At 37.2% G+C, this 15,898-nt stretch overlaps 3 protein-coding genes across 10 annotated transcripts; 2 read left to right on the top strand and 1 right to left on the bottom strand.

Annotated features, from left to right (window-relative positions):
* The first annotated feature begins 281 nt into the window (after positions 1-281).
* Positions 282-2,616, top strand: pdcd2 (programmed cell death 2). Of its 2 annotated transcripts, none has more exons than XM_058383958.1 (6): positions 282-672; positions 1,124-1,363; positions 1,480-1,620; positions 1,690-1,790; positions 2,070-2,183; positions 2,292-2,616. In XM_058383958.1, exons 1-6 carry the CDS (start codon positions 360-362, stop codon positions 2,454-2,456), a joined length of 1,074 nt encoding a protein of 357 aa, XP_058239941.1. In that variant the 5' UTR covers positions 282-359; the 3' UTR covers positions 2,457-2,616. The 2 variants fall into 2 exon arrangements, with proteins under 2 accessions (XP_058239941.1, XP_058239950.1); XM_058383967.1 differs by having other exon boundaries at positions 283-672; positions 1,483-1,620.
* Positions 2,611-9,514, bottom strand: tbp (TATA box binding protein). 2 transcript variants are annotated; one of them, XM_058383979.1, is made up of 8 exons: positions 9,435-9,514; positions 7,605-7,752; positions 7,153-7,490; positions 6,935-7,022; positions 6,249-6,340; positions 3,905-4,072; positions 3,698-3,792; positions 2,611-3,602 (listed from the first exon to the last, which is right to left on the bottom strand). In XM_058383979.1, exons 2-8 carry the CDS (start codon positions 7,656-7,658, stop codon positions 3,523-3,525), a joined length of 915 nt encoding a protein of 304 aa, XP_058239962.1. In that variant the 5' UTR covers positions 7,659-7,752; positions 9,435-9,514; the 3' UTR covers positions 2,611-3,522. The 2 variants fall into 2 exon arrangements, with proteins under 2 accessions (XP_058239962.1, XP_058239963.1); XM_058383980.1 differs by having other exon boundaries at positions 9,401-9,497.
* Positions 9,515-9,552: 38 nt separating this feature from the next.
* Positions 9,553-15,780, top strand: zgc:153169 (uncharacterized protein LOC767799 homolog). Of its 6 annotated transcripts, XM_058383004.1 has the most exons (12): positions 9,565-9,619; positions 10,008-10,265; positions 10,941-11,079; positions 11,330-11,486; positions 11,621-11,666; positions 12,185-12,223; positions 12,746-12,834; positions 13,042-13,057; positions 13,265-13,332; positions 14,083-14,187; positions 14,450-14,571; positions 14,810-15,780. In XM_058383004.1, exons 2-11 carry the CDS (start codon positions 10,157-10,159, stop codon positions 14,540-14,542), a joined length of 861 nt encoding a protein of 286 aa, XP_058238987.1. In that variant the 5' UTR covers positions 9,565-9,619; positions 10,008-10,156; the 3' UTR covers positions 14,543-14,571; positions 14,810-15,780. The 6 variants fall into 6 exon arrangements, with proteins under 6 accessions (XP_058238967.1, XP_058238950.1, XP_058238957.1 ...); XM_058382984.1 differs by having other exon boundaries at positions 9,553-9,613; positions 10,086-10,265; positions 14,450-15,780; XM_058382967.1 differs by having other exon boundaries at positions 9,554-9,665; positions 14,450-15,780.
* Positions 15,781-15,898: the final 118 nt, after the last annotated feature.

The following is a 15,898-nucleotide window of genomic DNA, read 5'->3' on the forward strand; positions in this document are numbered from 1 at the left end:
TTATTATTATTATAAATAAAATACGGAAAATACGTAACAGCAAGTTATACCTGCAAAAACAATAACTGCAGATAAGCAAGTCAGTGGTCAAAACTACAGTACGAATATATCACAACCGTACTCATGTCTCTCGTTTACTTTCACTGTTTTCATTTTCTTCGCATAACGATCATTATCTCCGTCGTTATAACAAGATTTATTATTATAACTGAATGTACCTTTATTGCTTGCATTTTTTACTGGTTTCTCAACAGCGCGGCCACTGTTATCCACGTTTTCTGTTTCACCCGAACTTTATTAAGGGCACGCACAAGAAAGCACATCGTGGTTAGTTAGTGCTTTAGACTAAACTGGCACAGATGTCTGAAAACCGAACCGATTCAGAAAGAGAAACCGGGGTTGTGCTGGGCTTTTTGGAAGAGGCAGAACCTTGGCAGCTTGCTAGCGCCCAGTTTCCCAGTAAAGTTGGCGGGAGGCCCGCCTGGTTGAGCCAGCTGAATTTACCAAGCGCCGCGGAGCTCGAGTGTGAGAAATGCCAGCATCCGACAGTATTTCTTTTACAGGTTTATGCCCCTATTGCCGGACAAGAGCGGAGTTTTCACCGGACACTGTACGTATTCTGCTGCAAGACACCTGCTTGCTACACTGCAAATGACAACCGGTGTTTTAAAGGTAATGTTACTTTGACAGATTGGAGCACGATACTGCTCTTAAAACAGTGCCAGCAAGTATTGTTTCGAGCAAAACCACCGAAGTACCTACCACTAAGCAGATGGTTCTTTAAATAAACAATAATATTAATACTGAAGGATAATTGAATAACTTTGTATCCGGACTTTCCACAGACACTCCCCCCAAGATTGTCATTAGATTTAACTCGACAGGTGTGAATTAATTCCATACAATTCAAGTGACTATTCAGATAGATTTATTAGAACTAATTAGTATCAAAGTTTGATAGTGAATGCATTTCCACAGCTAATAAAAATCACTGACCCTCTGACTATGCTTCCTGGACCCCACTTTGAGAATTAAAGAATATTTTCTTTCTGTTTTAATTCATATCAGTCATTGACTTATATTGATTGTATATAGGTTGTCATAAAATAATGATCTTCTTCAGTGTTTAGAAGCCAGTTACCAAGAAAAAATGACTTCTATCCATATGACCCTCCACCCGATGAAGAGCCAGCTGCCGGTGCAGATGATGAGCGTGTACTAGGATCAGGAGTGAAATTGTGCAGGTTATGTGGCTGCGCTGGACACAAAGCATGTTCTCGCTGCCACAAAGTCACATACTGCTGCAAAGAGCATCAGGCTATAGACTGGAAACAACAACATAAGAGAGAATGCAGTAGTGAAAGCAAGTATTGAAAGATGGTATCATATACCATGAATTCATATACTGTATCAGTTGTATACAAAGACAACCATTACAATGAAGCCTTTGTTTTTTTTCCTTTCTAACATTTTGACCAGCAGCTTCCTCTGCTTCTGGTGCTGTAAATCTACTTTTGTTTCCTGAGTGGGAGTTGGTAACAGAACCTGAAGAACTCCCAGTAAATGATGACATGCCACCTGACTCAAATTCTTTGGCGCAAGTGAATATTGCATCTTCAGGTAATTAAAAAAAATCACAAATAATTGGATAACTGAGAAATTTTGTTGCAGTGCTGATCTCTTCCACAGATTTGGAGGAGAGTGAATTAGAGTCCATGGCCCTCCATGAATCAAAGGACAGTGAAGCGTTTCAGAAATTTAAGGAGCGCATAGCTGCAGAGCCACATCAGGTAGGTTGTAAAGAATATAGTTTATAAATCAGCTTTATGATATTAATGAAAGTAGCTGGAATATGTATTGAATTTAGATCATAGCTCAGTTACTTAACCACTTAAATATGGGTAGGATACATTTCAGGACTGGGGTATACTAGTTGACTAGTGGTTTACCAAACAAAAATAATATCTACTGTTTTCAATCATTACTCTCAAAAAGTTAAGAAAGCAAGAGTGGACATCTGTATGAATATAAAAATCTTTTTTTTTTTCTTTTTCTTTTTTTTTTTAAAGGTCTTAAGATATTGCAGAGAAGGATCTCAACTTTGGGTGTCATCGGAACATGTGCCCAACAAAGAAGACATTCCAAAATGCTCATGTGGCACTAACAGAATCTTTGAATTTCAGGTAATTCTGAATATTAGTTGTGCCTTACTATTGTATCATACAGCCTTATACACAACATACAACTGTATTATACCTAATGAACCAAGTTAGAATACATATTCATTTCAGATCATGCCACAGTTGCTTAACCACCTAAAGGTGGACAGCCCGGATGCCAGCATAGACTGGGGGACGCTGGCCATCTACACATGTGCTGCCAGCTGTGACCAAGGCAAAAACTATTCAGCAGAGTTCATCTGGAAGCAAGACTTCTCCAAAGATCAGGCAGTTTAATCACTACTTGATATAGTATATACATTGGTTATGGCAGTAGTGTTAATCATTTTTCAATGTATTAAAGTTAAAAAAAAAAAATTAATTACAAATCTTATTCTGCATTTTGGTCAATGGATGCTGAAGTGTCTCAATAAATTAACGAGCAGGTTGGTTAAAAGTATTCAGCAGAGAAATGTTTTATTTAATGTGGGATGTGGCAACTGAACGAACAGTATACAAAATGGACATTAAATGCACAGGAAATATTTATTCGCTTGTTTCAAGTCTGATGCAAAAAAAAAAAACCCTTACAGTAACAGTGCTTGACAAAAGGCTGAATATAACCCATATAATGAATATATATCAAACCATAGTCCAGCTATTCCAAACCCTTCATGAACAGACAGACAATGTGCTACAGTGACATGTGCAGAAGTAACATGCACTTGGCTAACAGTATAGCAAAACTATTGGTTATCAATATACACCATGTATTTGGAAAGCCAGTACTAATATGGATGTGAATTATATTCATTATAAGGGTTAGGTGGAAGACTTGCAACATTTCAGTGAATTACAATGAAATTACAAAAGCAGTTCTTAACATACTGCACAGCTGCTTTAGCAAAATAGGCCTGACCTGGCAGGTCAGACACTTCAATAAATTTTCAACCAATCTGTGCGTCTTACCACACAGCGCTTCCATGGGGGCAAATAATAATACGGCATAATATTTTCAACACCTTAAATTCTGATAAATATATTTCCAACACTGTTCGTGTATCCTTGTCAGAAATTGAAACTGAAGAACATGCCTGCTCAAAGAAGGAATGTGAATAATGTTTAAAATAATTAAAAAAAAAAAAAAAACAGATGGTAAAACCATTAAAAGACTGGTAAAACTGGACTGGGACAGCCACAAACCAGCTGGATTAAAAAAAAAAAAAAAAAAAAAGATAAAAAGGTCACTATGCATGAATAAAACACATTATTTACACATTAATAAACAAAACTAAGAACAGATGTCCTAGTAAACTCAGTTCCCTCAAAGCAAGTACAATAAGGAAGGTGCAGATCCAAATGATTATGTCGTTTTCCTGAATCCTTTTAAGATTGGATATATATTTTCAAATGCTTCATAGATTTCACCCCTCACCTTTGCACCTTTGAAAAAGAAAAATATTACATTAAGAGCTGAGCATATAAGTCAACAACTATTTTTATTTTAGATTCATATGCATATAAAAAAAGGAGCTTACCTGTGAGTACAACTTTGCCTGAAACAAATATTAAAAGCACAATTCTGGGCTTAATCATTCTGTAGATTAAACCTGGGAATAACTCTGGCTCATAACTGAAAAAGAAACATTTTGCCAGGTGTCAGTCACAAACAGAAAAATTAGCTAAAGAGAAAAAGAAATATTTTAAATATCAAAATATTTTTCATGTCAGTGACAAAGACAGACCTGCTGAACTGCTGATGGGTGAGAACCAGGCCCTCTAGTCGGATTGGGAACTTGACATCACAACTTCCAACCATGTTCTGAATTTTAAAGTCTAGAAATTTGGCAGGAAAACCGAGTTTCTGCACTACTCTTGCGTATTTCCTGGCAGCCAGACGAGACTGCTCCTCGCTGCAGAGGGACACAATATACACATTGACTCCTGTATGTTTTCTGAGAGACATCCACAGCCAGGTTTGATGGTAAACAAAAGTATACTTGCTCATATGCAGTAAAAGAGATTTATTAAGACAAAGCTGGCTCTAGCAATTAGCCAGGTTCTAATCAAGATTTGAATTAGGTCCCTCCTCACCAGAATGACATCAATATCCGGTGTGGTTGAAATGGTGGTAGGGAAAATCTTGCATTTGTCTCTGGTATCTTTACAGTATACAGTATAATAATAGTTTTTCCTAATAGAATAGTTTTTGCTCTTCTTTTCATTTGGCATGGAAACATTTGCACTCAGCTCTATTACCTACTCAGCAACATTTTCTTTAGCTGTAGCAACTCATTTATTTAGGGAACCCCCTGGTGGCCATAGAGCACAAGGATGTAGGTAGAGTAGCGTCTGCACTGGGACAATGTGCTTTGATTTTACCCGATAGACTCTGGATTAATGATCTTAAACTGTATGGCCGAAAGTATGTGGACACCTGACCCTTACACCCATTTGTGCTTGTTGAACAGTCCATTCCAGATTTAATACCCTATTGTTTTTACAATATCATTCTGGGAAAGTTTTCCACTAGATTTTGGAACATACACTATATTGCCAAAAGTATTCGCTCACCTGCCTTGACTTGCATATGAACTTAAGTGACATCCCATTCCTAATCCATAGGGTTCAATATGACGTCGGTCCACCCTTTGCAGCTATAACAGCTTCAACTCTTCTGGGAAGGCTGTCCACAAGGTTTAGGAGTGTGTTTATGGGAATTTTTGACCATTCTTCCAGAAGCGCATTTGTGAGGTCACACACTGATGTTGGACGAGAAGGCTTGGCTCTCAGTCTCCACTCTAATTCATCCCAAAGGTGTTCTATCGGGTTGAGGTCAGGACTCTGTGCAGGCCAGTCAAGTTCATCCACACCAGACTCTGTCATCCATGTCTTTATGGACCTTGCTTTGTGCACTGGTGCACTGTCATGTTGGAAGAGGAAGGGGCCAGCTCCAAACTGTTCCCACAAAGTTGGGAGCATGGAATTGTCCAAAATGTCTTGGTATGCTGAAGCATTCAGAGTTCCTTTCACTGGAACTAAGGGGCCAAGCCCAGCTCCTGAAAAACAACCCCACACCATAATCCCCCCTCCACCAAACTTTACACTTGGCACAATGCAGTCAGACAAGTACCGTTCTCCTGGCAACCGCCAAACCCAGACTCGTCCATCAGATTGCCAGATGGAGAAGCGCGATTCGTCACTCCAGAGAACGCGTCTCCACTGCGCTAGAGTCCAGTGGCGGCGTGCTTTACACCACTGCATCCGACGCTTTGCATTGCACTTGGTGATGTATGGCTTGGATGCAGCTGCTCGGCCATGGAAACTCATTCCATGAAGCTCTCTGCGCACTGTTCTTGAGCTAGTCTGAAGGCCACATGAAGTTTGGAGGTCTGTAGCGATTGACTCTGCAGAAAGTTGGCGACCTCTTCGCACTATGCGCCTCAGCATCCGCTGACCCCGCTCCGTCAGTTTACGTGGCCTACCACTTCGTGGCTGAGTTGCTGTCGTTCCCAAACACTTCCACGTTCTTATAATACAGCTGACAGTTGACTGTGGAATATTTAGGCGCGAGGAAATTTCACGACTGGATTTGTTGCACAGGTGGCATCCTATCACAGTTCCACGCTGGAATTCACTGAGCTCCTGAGAGCAACCCATTCTTTCACAAATGTTTGTAAAAACAGTCTGCATGCCTAGGTGCTTGATTTTTTTATACCTGTGGCCATGGAAGTGATTGGAACACCTGATTCTGATTATTTGGATGGGTGAGCGAATACTTTTGGCAATATAGTGTAGCTGTGATAATTTTGCTCATTCAGCCACAGGTGTGGCACTCACTCTTGCAAGAAAACAAGAAAAAAGTGTGCAGTCAGTATTCCAATACGGCCCAAAGGTGTTCAGTGGGGTTGGGGTCAGGACCCTGCGTAAGCCATTAGTGTTCTTCCATATGAACCATTGCAAACCATGTTTTCATGAACCCTGAACTGTGCACAGGTGTAGTGACATGCTAGTCCCCTCCTCCTCCAATTGAAAGATCAATTGTCAAAAGGTTAAAAAGCCAAAGTGAAAATTAGAATTCATTCTTACCTCTTAGCTCCCGTGCAGACCATCTTGCCTGAACTGAAAATCAGAGCAGTTGTTCTTGGTTCTCGTATTCTCATGATGACGGCAGCAAAACGCTGAAAGTAAGAATCATTTTGGTTTATGTGAGGCTAAACACAACAGCAGCATATTTAAGACCATATGCACGTTGTAATTTAATATCTTGTTAAATCATTTAACTCAAAAGAAAATGATAAGGATGTAAAGCAAGAATTACAGTACAATATCTTTTCCTTGCTCAAGAATACCTGACTCAAGATACCCAGTACCCATTGACTTAAAATTCAATTATAACAAATGATGAAGGGCCGTTGTTTAAGGCAGTCAATAACTGTTTACATAATACAGATCAATAATTGTAAAGTACAAAGGTAACAATAAAGGGTGCAGAAAGAGCAAGACATTTAAATGCAATTATAAATGTGTTGTATAATTGTGGCACTTCAAAGCATGAATTATATAGAGAGCTTAGTTTACAATAAAGAATTTCCAAATTTGTTAACTGCCATTAAACTTCTTGTCCATGGTAAATAAGTATGTATTACTGCATGCTAGATCACTCCATTAATCATAAGTTTGAGAGACAATGTAACAAACTGAATATTTTTATTTGAAACAGAAAACAAAGGTTATAGGAGAACAGAGAAAATACTTAGGAAGGAAAGTATTACCTTAGGATTGTACTCAGCATTCCTGGCTCGTAGTGCTATTGTCTTCAAGTCAAGTTTGCATCCCAAGTTCACAGTTGATACAATATTTCTTTAGAACAAATAAAATGTACAAATGAGGAATTATTACCAATAAAGAAATAGATTAACAAGATCAGATTCAACACAAATGTGTGTATCTGAACAAATGCCCAGTACAAAAAGAACTGAAAAAAACTCACTGTAGTTGAGGGACGATGCCAGAGCTTTCTGAAGCAGGTGTGGCGGGAGTGATGGGGGTCATGGGGGTTAGAGGGGTTGTATAGAGAGGGGTGTTTCCTGGCAGTGCTGTGGTGGTAGAAACTGCTTGTGAGTGATAAAGCTGAGGAGTTTGGCCTGATGTTCCAACTATTCCACCCTGTTGTTGAGAAGCTGCTTGTTGTTGTTGCTGCTGCTGTTGTTGCCTTTGTTGCTCCTCTAAGAGTGATAAGCTGTTTGTGTTCTGTACTGGTTGTGGTGTAAGCCCTGTACCATATGGCATCATAGGGCTGAAGATGGGGAGACCAGGTGTCATGGCCCCCTAAAAACAAAATGAACAAACAGCTTATCATCTGAAAAATTAATAAGCCATGAGGAAAAAACTATTTTAGCTTTAACCACAATTATTTGAGGAAAAGAAATACATGCTGATCACCTGAGGTGATGCAAGGCTTTGTGGGAATGGTGGCAAGCTGTTGTTCTGCTCCATGTTGTCCAGTTATGAAGCAAACAGCAGACAAATATCAGCACAGATAAGACCAGAGACTGTGTTTAGATGTCCAACAGCATTCAGTGATGGAGGCCTTCAAAAAAAACAGCACATTTATTAGTCATGTTAATCAGCTCTAGCTAAGTAAAGAGGATGTGCAGAAATATTAATGAACTGGAAGGGAGGGGGAAAAAACAGCACTACCTTATTAATCACTGCAACATAAATACACTGTTACAAAAAGTTAGTAAAAAAAAACCTAATATGTGGTACAGGGTTTACATGAGGTAGTAAAAAAACAACTTCCTATCACCAAGATCTGTGAACCAAATAATCTGGATCAGGCCACATTTGACTGTGGATCCAATCTACTAACATGTTTAATAGGTTCAATGTGTGTGACAACACTTATCTCGCATGTTAAGAAAGGACACAACCTGCCAGGTCACCATCATGACGTTTAACATAATATGACAGAAGTTTAAAAAGAATTTCCAAGACTCAGGTACCTAGTTTTAATTAATTAGTATTAAGCACTAAACTGAAGAGAATATTACTGCATATGTGGCATCAGATGGAGATATTTCAGCTGGAGTTTTCCCCAAGAAAGCCTAAATTGTCCTGTTCCACTCTGGGATAGAGGACCACTGGTATGCTGCAGTTTCTAAATAAGGTTCTTATTCCTTCTTCAACAAATACCTGTATTCATTCCCCGAGAGTGGAATAAATACAGCGCTGTATAAAAATATATACACCGATCAGGCATAACATTATGAGCACTGACAGGTGAAGTGAATAACACTGATTAACTCCAAATTGTGATGGCTAGACAACTGGACCTGAGCATCTCCAAAACTGCAGCTCTTGTGGGGTGTTCCCGGTCTGCAGTGGTAAGTATCTATCAAAAGTGGTCCAAGGAAGGAACAGTGGTGAACCTGTGACAGGGTCATCGGCGGCCAAAGGCTCATTGATGATGCACGTGGGGAGCGAAGGCTGGTCTGATTCAACAGATGAGCTACTGTTGCTCAAACTGCTGAAGAAGTTAATGCTGGTTTGTTATCAAAAGGGGACCAACACATTGGTCATAATGTTATGATCGGTGTACTTGTATGAAATGTAAAACAATGTACACTGACATTGGTGTTCATGGAGAAATCGTTGACCACGACAGAAACGAGAAATAAAAATCTGCCCGTTGCTTGAAATATATGCTACACGCTTAGATACAAAAGTGAAAATAAGGATGTTGACAGAGTACAACTTGTGCAGCGACCAAAACATATGCACTGCGGGGAAAAAAAGCAACATATTTTCCTCTACACAAAGCTGATAAAATCCACAATCCGACACGGATTTTGACAACCACAAGAGGAACAAATGCTTTGCCATAAACGGAGGCGGCAGCAAGCTGGGAATCATGTGAAATAATCCCGGCGTTCTTTATATACAACAGACCGCAACCGATAATCAAGGCAAAACTGGTGAGAAAAATACTCGTCTTAGTGATAAAGACTCCAACGGTGTAACACCGAGCGGCGGCCAACGTCTGGGGAAACTCTCCCCGGTTTAACTCACACCTAGCTACCGTTAGCAAAAGTCCGCTATGCTACTGTTAGCCTGTCACCGCTAGTAACACTCGTCTTAATCATAACAGAAACATTTCCAGAAATATGTAATGCTGGCAAAAAAAAATATTAATGTACAAAAAAACCCAATATAGAGCAGAAACTTTAAGTACGCACGGATTCTGAGTTCAGGTTAGCAATTCGAGGTTACCTTTCTCAGACTAGGCGCAAAAACATGAGCCTTTTACAACCAGTTCCGCCTGCTCCTTGAACTACTTCCGGCGTTTTAATATCTCAGGGTCCCATGATGCTTTGCGCGAATTGGGAACTCCACATATCCGGTAAAATGTAAACAATCGGTAGTTTGCGACGGAGTTCACAGTGTCGAAGGCAAGGGTGAATAATAAACATAAAAAAATAAAAATAATGATATTTAATGAATGTATGTCATTTTATATGTGTACATATATAAATATATATGTGTATATAATTAAAAAATATATAATTATAAACAGATATTAAAATACAGCAAGGGTGTGTTTACTTACTTTCTTAAGTTATTGAATAATTAGTAAATATATCACTGATTAATGTCTGATAAAAAGGCCAGCTATGCCCCAGCTATTATTAAAGATATTCGTAGCTTCCGTGCACAGACCGGAACTGTACTCCATGCAGAAGGTTTAAGGTTTTGTGTGTTATATTTAACTACAGTTTAATTATTTGTTTTTTTCTCAATATAGTGACGTTTTTAAAGTCTATAATTACATTTTTTTGCATATAGATAACCATCATGGTAGTGATGCATATTCATGAACAACAACAACAAAATCACACCAGCAGGCTGTTGCTCTTTGCTCAGGTGTTGAAAGGTCACTCAGCCAACACTGAAAAGGACAAGTTACACCTTGGTGGCTACATAAGGCATACTCCATGGCTGCTGTGGGCACTTGGTCCTTCTCCCTCCCTGCAGTAGAAAGAATGCGGTGCATGATTCTAGCTGGACAAAATTCCACTGATGTTGTAGAGAACGCAATAGCAGGTAAATAAAATGGCAAATACATGCATTAAAGGAGGGCTCCCCAAACTACGGCCAACAGGCTGAATGTGGCCCAGCCTCACATATGAGATAGATAGATAGATACTTTATTCAATAAATATAATAATATAGAGATATAACAAAAAAACTAAATACTGGATTTTAAAGGTACAAAATATGACAAAAAAATATAGCAAATAAGATATAATAAAATAAAATATAACAAAAAAGGTATGAGATAATAAGTAATGTAATGTGCAAAAATTATGGTTTAAAGGTACAGAATCCTGTGCAAACCAGAGTGTACGGCGCATAGTGTACAGTTTGTAGTACAGCCAGGACAGAGAGTAATGTCATGCTCTTTTAATAGGCTATATATCTCTGTATGGTGCATAACAAATATTCTAGCATTAGGAGGCATAATAGATACATTTAAAATCATAAAATCTCCACAATAATACTAGTAGTCACTCCGACCCACGTAATTTTCTGGTACAGACTGACCCGGCCCCCATTAATATAAGTCTTAGTCTATTCCCTTATGGGGGTGAGAGATGTGGAGAAATTTTCTGCCTGAATAGGGAAAAGTGAATAACAGTATTACATTTTTGATGTTTACTGTATTTAACTGTTGAAAATTTACCATGTATATTGGGGCTGTACATTATTATTTTACAGATGTCGAGAATGATGTGCAGACAGGTCGTTATATAGTTGGAAGAGGAGGCTTCCCTAATAGCAAGGGAATAGTTGAATGTGATGCAGCAGTAATGGAAGGTGTGCCTGGGAGATTTGGGGCAGTAGCTGCATTGCGCGGGTAAAGAGAGTTATGATGAATCATATTTCACTAAATTGGCTTGAAGTGCATCTGAATATATTATGTTTATTCGATTTATTATGTTTTTTTTTTTCATGTAGGGGGTTTTGGCCTACTATTTAAAAATATTGTTAATTATACTGAAATTTAAAAGGAATATATCTATTTGTTATTGCAGCAAAATCCCATCCATTTCTTTTTGATTGCAGTATATAAATGAACTTTAACATTTGTGATTTTTTGTTGTCAGTGTAGGGCAGCCAAGTCGGGTTGCACGCAAAGTAATGGAGAGAAGTCCTCACAGCTTTTTAGTTGGTGAAGGAGCTGAAGCTTTTGCACGGGAACAGGGTTTTACCATTGAGCCTAATAACGACATGCCCTCAGCCTATGCAGCTACTGCATATCAGGTACTCACACACAATGTCAGTTACAACATCAGGGGTTAGGCTAATAGCTGAGGCCAATACCACTCACCAATACAAGAGCCTACTACAATAATTCTATTTTGTCTTTTTTGTTTTTGTTTAATGTACACCTCAAGGAATTTCTTGAAAACGGGACACAAGTAAGAGGCCATGATACTATTAGTAAGTATGAACCAGAGACCTTTTTATTTTTTTATGATTCAACCACTGATGAAGTCAAAGAGGAACAAATTGATCAGTTTATTTAATTCATTTTAGTATTGAAGTCTCAAAGACCACTGAGTTCTGCATGTAAATAATTTGAAGATGGTTTTCTTCTTTACTGAGCTAATTATGTGTAACTATTTGAAGATGTTTTGATGTGTTTTGCTTGTGCTGGTTCTTGTGAAGACTCATCTCCACTATTCACATTATCTTGCTCCATTCAGTTACATCTTCTACACAGTACATTTTGAAGCTACATTATTTTTATTTTTTTTTAATGTATTTTGTTTATCCCAATCCTGCTTTCAAAGACAAATGTGTTGTATTAAGTAGAATTTGCATGTTTGCAATTTTCCTGTATAAATGGTTCAATAATTGAATTTATACTAAAATTCACTTGTGATGCTGTCTATTGTGATATCTCAAACCACTAAGCAGAACAAAGAAGAATAATGCTGTCTTGTATTTACTTACAGGTCTCATTGCTTTGGATCTTACAGGAAACATAACTGTTGGTGAGAATAATTTACCTTAATGTTTGCATTTATTTTTGTTAAGCTAGAATTGCATTTCCTGAAGGGAATTTACACAGCCTGCAATAATGGAGGGATAAAACAAGGCTTAACTGAATGAATAAAAGAAATAAAGTGAGAGAAAGAGAACAATTATTTTTCGGTGAACTGATATTGATTGAACAAACAAAAATAAAATGGACTATACAAAATGGTGCCTTGGTTAAGTGACCCCAGTCAAAATGATGCCCAGATGATACAAATAGTTGTAGCATGTCTTATTTCAGCAAAGAAAGGATGATACAATGGTCATTTTCTAATCCAAACTAGATCTGAGGATCAGCTGTGTTATCATACTTACCTACTTATGTAATTGTTTATTGAATTGTGAATAGTATCCCAGGTTGTGGTGGTCAGAGAAAAAAATGATACTCTGGATAGTATATTCTTAATTTGTGGACAAAAAGTTACACGGGTGTTTCTATGTATGCAAAATGTACTAACAGGTCCTAATAAACTTTTAAGGGGTTTCTACATCAGGAAAACCCTTTAAGGCTCCAGGGAGAGTGGGGGACTCTTCACTTCCTGGCTGTGGCCTATATGCTGACCACACAGTAAGCTTTTCATCTTTTATTGCAGGAGAAATATTACAGTGCATTTTGATGGTGCATCATTTATTTTTGTGGTTCCAAGCTGGTTAGCAAGTTAAATGTTTAGAGATGTCTATATCTACATCAACATAGTTTATAATTTTGAGAATAAGCGGATAGTTTTTCTTAGGTTTTGGGGAAGTGACTTTAATCCTTCTTTCTGTACTTTAGGTGGGTGCTGCAGCAGGTTGGTGCTGTTTATTTCTTATATGTCATCAGATTCAGTATTTTCCCCGAATATACTGTATGGCTATAATTATGGAAAGTAATACACATCACTATACAGTATATAGATAATATTTTCCAGGTTTGTATAAGAAGGCTACATAATGGATTAGGTTGTTTCAGTAGTACGAGTTGTATTTTAATGTTGAAGCTATTTTGTCTAATCCAGCAACAGGCGATGGAGACAAAATCATGTGCTACTGTCCTAGCTTTCACATTGTACAGCTGATGAGACAGGTATGTAATCATTACTTTAAACAATGTATTAGTTATTATGTTTTTTTAGTTTATACTTTTATATTTATCGTTATATGTAATGTCAGGTGAGAGATCTGTTGTAAAGCAATTCTGATGCATCTATAGAATTGTGCAAGTATAAAGCGTACAGTTTTAATATAAAATTTGTCTTATGCCTATTTTATGCCTACTGCATTCATGTATTATTTAAAAGACCATATTTTACCACATTATTAAGGCTGTGGGTGTTTTTCCCTGCGGATACAGAACTGTAGCAGGTCCTCTAAAAAGCATTGCACGACATACAAGCTAATTTCTTAGAAATCTGCACCTCAGTGTACTAAAAAGAGTTTGTCATTTTAAAAACAACAATACAATATAATTGTATTTGTTATTTTAATTTTTGCTGCTCAGCATGGTGATTGTCCTGGTTCTTATAAACTATAAACTAAAGCATTTCATTATTTTTGCCATCTTCATTTTGCAGAATTTATTTAGGTGTGACTAAGGCTTTTGCACAATAATGTATCATGAATGTGCTCCCTAGCCTGTTAATGCTTAGTGATTATGGTAGTATTAATAGGTTTTTACGTACAAATTGATTTGCATATCAACTTTTAACATCAGAAAGAAATAACTATGAGGGCAAGTGTGAATTCAACCATCAGTTATATTCTGATCTGTATATAGTGTCTAAAATTTAGAAAAACTGCCACAGCTTATCCTACAGTTTGTTTCTTGTCCTATAAGGGTTTGTCTCCTAAAGAAGCCTGTTGTTCTGTCCTGGCTGATATAAAGAAAAGAACAGCAGAAGACAAATGCTTTGAGATTGGGCTTATTGCCTTAAACCTGAAGGTAAATGAATTATATTTCAAACCACAGTCTGCATCAGATCAATAATTGAACACACTTGTATGTTTAAGGGGATGTTCCAAAATTTACATTCCTTATTTCTATATACAGTTACAGAAGGCATTTGAGCTCATAATCAACATACTATACAAAACAAAAATTGGAAATATATTACACATTGTTATTTCTTATATTTTATATATCGCACTACAGTTGCGGTCTGTAAGGTGAATGTAATTGCTAAACATCAGCCTTGTTCTTTTAGGGAGATGTTGGTGCAGCCTCCTCAGTGGAATTCCCATATGCTTTCTGGAACCAGGGAATGGATTCAGTAGAAAAACATGTCCTTTCTTATTAAATTTCCTCTTCAGTCCCAACATTACCAATGTATAGAATTTCAAGAGATAAAAATCTAGTATTGCATTATGATTTGTACAGCTTATACCTTATGAAAAAATATTATGTATACGTAATTGCTACTGTAGTAAAGTATTTAGAAATATAATTAATTGTATATATATAGTGTATGTTGTTACAGTATGTTGTATATATATTTCTGATACAGCTCTGGAAAAAACAAGAGACCACTGAAAAATAATCAGTTTCTTATGTTTTTTTCTTACAGGTGCATGTATTGGTGAGATGAACAGTTTTGTTTCATTTTTTGTGAACTGCTGACAATATTTCTCCTAAATTCAAAATATAACTATTGTTATTTAGAGTGTATATTTAAAGGAAATGACAACACATCAAAATAACCCAAGATCATGCAGTATTTGCAGAGCTTTAATAACTCAAATAAAACAAAATGCAAATAATTTGTAAACAAATTGTGTTAATGCTTTGGCTAAATAACATTAAGAAATTAGTATGTGGTGAAATAACCCTGATTTGCATGTGTTTTGGCTCCATGCTCTCCACCAGTTTTTCACGTTGGGGAACTTTATATCACTCTATTTGCAAAAAAGCAAACAGCTCAGTTTTGCTTGATGGTTTGTGACCATCCATCTTCCTCTTGATGACATTCCAGAGGTTTTCAATAGGGTTCAAATCTGGAGATTGGGCAGTGGTCTCTTATTTTTTCCAGAGCTGTATATGAATTGTCTAATATTGTTGGAATTCCTTATTGTAGGGAATAACCTGATCAGATTCAGGATTATCTATCTATCTATCTATCTAGATAGATAGATAGATAGATAGATAGATAGATAGATAGATAGATAGATAGATAGATAGATACTTTATTCATCCCAATGGGAAATTTACGTCTTCCAGCAGTATCCACAAGCATAGGTAATAAAGTAATAAATAAAAAGATATAACAGATAGATTAGATATATAACAAAAAATACTAAATACTGGAATTTAAGGGTACAATATATATATATATAACAAGATATAATAAAATAAAATATAAAAAAAAATTCAGATTCCTCATTTCTCTCTCATACACACACACGGAGGTTATTGATCAGTGATTCATATTCACACCAGTCTATGCCACGTTTCACTAATGACGTAATTTTTACCTCTTATGATAGAGGGCAGGATTGCAGTAGTAGCGAGTGAGACGGCCTAACAACTATGAACTCATTACCAATTCTGCGCGGTGTAGGGAAATGTAGTTTTTAGGTTTGTCATGTTCGGTATACACACGTTCCGGATATAGTAAAATAGAACTACTACTTCCGGGAAGTCGGGCCAGCGGTGAGTG

Source organism: Hemibagrus wyckioides, linkage group LG03 (assembly GCF_019097595.1).
Source record: "Hemibagrus wyckioides isolate EC202008001 linkage group LG03, SWU_Hwy_1.0, whole genome shotgun sequence".
In the NCBI taxonomy this organism is placed as follows: Eukaryota; Metazoa; Chordata; class Actinopteri; order Siluriformes; family Bagridae; genus Hemibagrus; species Hemibagrus wyckioides.

What these genes read in the sequence shown, in the direction of transcription:
- pdcd2 (XM_058383958.1), top strand. Translation starts at nt 360, where the DNA reads ATGTCTGAAAACCGAACCGATTCAGAAAGAGAAACCGGGGTTGTGCTG. An exon ending in TGACAACCGGTGTTTTAAAG is followed by an intron (nt 673 to 1,123) that starts GTAATGTTACTT and finishes GATCTTCTTCAG; the next exon opens with TGTTTAGAAGCCAGTTACCA. An exon ending in TAGCTGCAGAGCCACATCAG is followed by an intron (nt 1,791 to 2,069) that starts GTAGGTTGTAAA and finishes TTTTTTTTAAAG; the next exon opens with GTCTTAAGATATTGCAGAGA.
- tbp (XM_058383979.1), bottom strand. Translation starts at nt 7,658, where the DNA reads ATGGAGCAGAACAACAGCTTGCCACCATTCCCACAAAGCCTTGCATCA. An exon ending in GGCATCGTCCCTCAACTACA is followed by an intron (nt 7,023 to 7,152) that starts GTGAGTTTTTTT and finishes TTTGTTCTAAAG; the next exon opens with AAATATTGTATCAACTGTGA. An exon ending in ACCCATCAGCAGTTCAGCAG is followed by an intron (nt 3,793 to 3,904) that starts GTCTGTCTTTGT and finishes TTTCTTTTTCAG; the next exon opens with TTATGAGCCAGAGTTATTCC.
- zgc:153169 (XM_058382984.1), top strand. Translation starts at nt 10,157, where the DNA reads ATGGCTGCTGTGGGCACTTGGTCCTTCTCCCTCCCTGCAGTAGAAAGA. An exon ending in TGTAGAGAACGCAATAGCAG is followed by an intron (nt 10,266 to 10,940) that starts GTAAATAAAATG and finishes ATTATTTTACAG; the next exon opens with ATGTCGAGAATGATGTGCAG. An exon ending in TACAGGAAACATAACTGTTG is followed by an intron (nt 12,224 to 12,745) that starts GTGAGAATAATT and finishes TAAACTTTTAAG; the next exon opens with GGGTTTCTACATCAGGAAAA.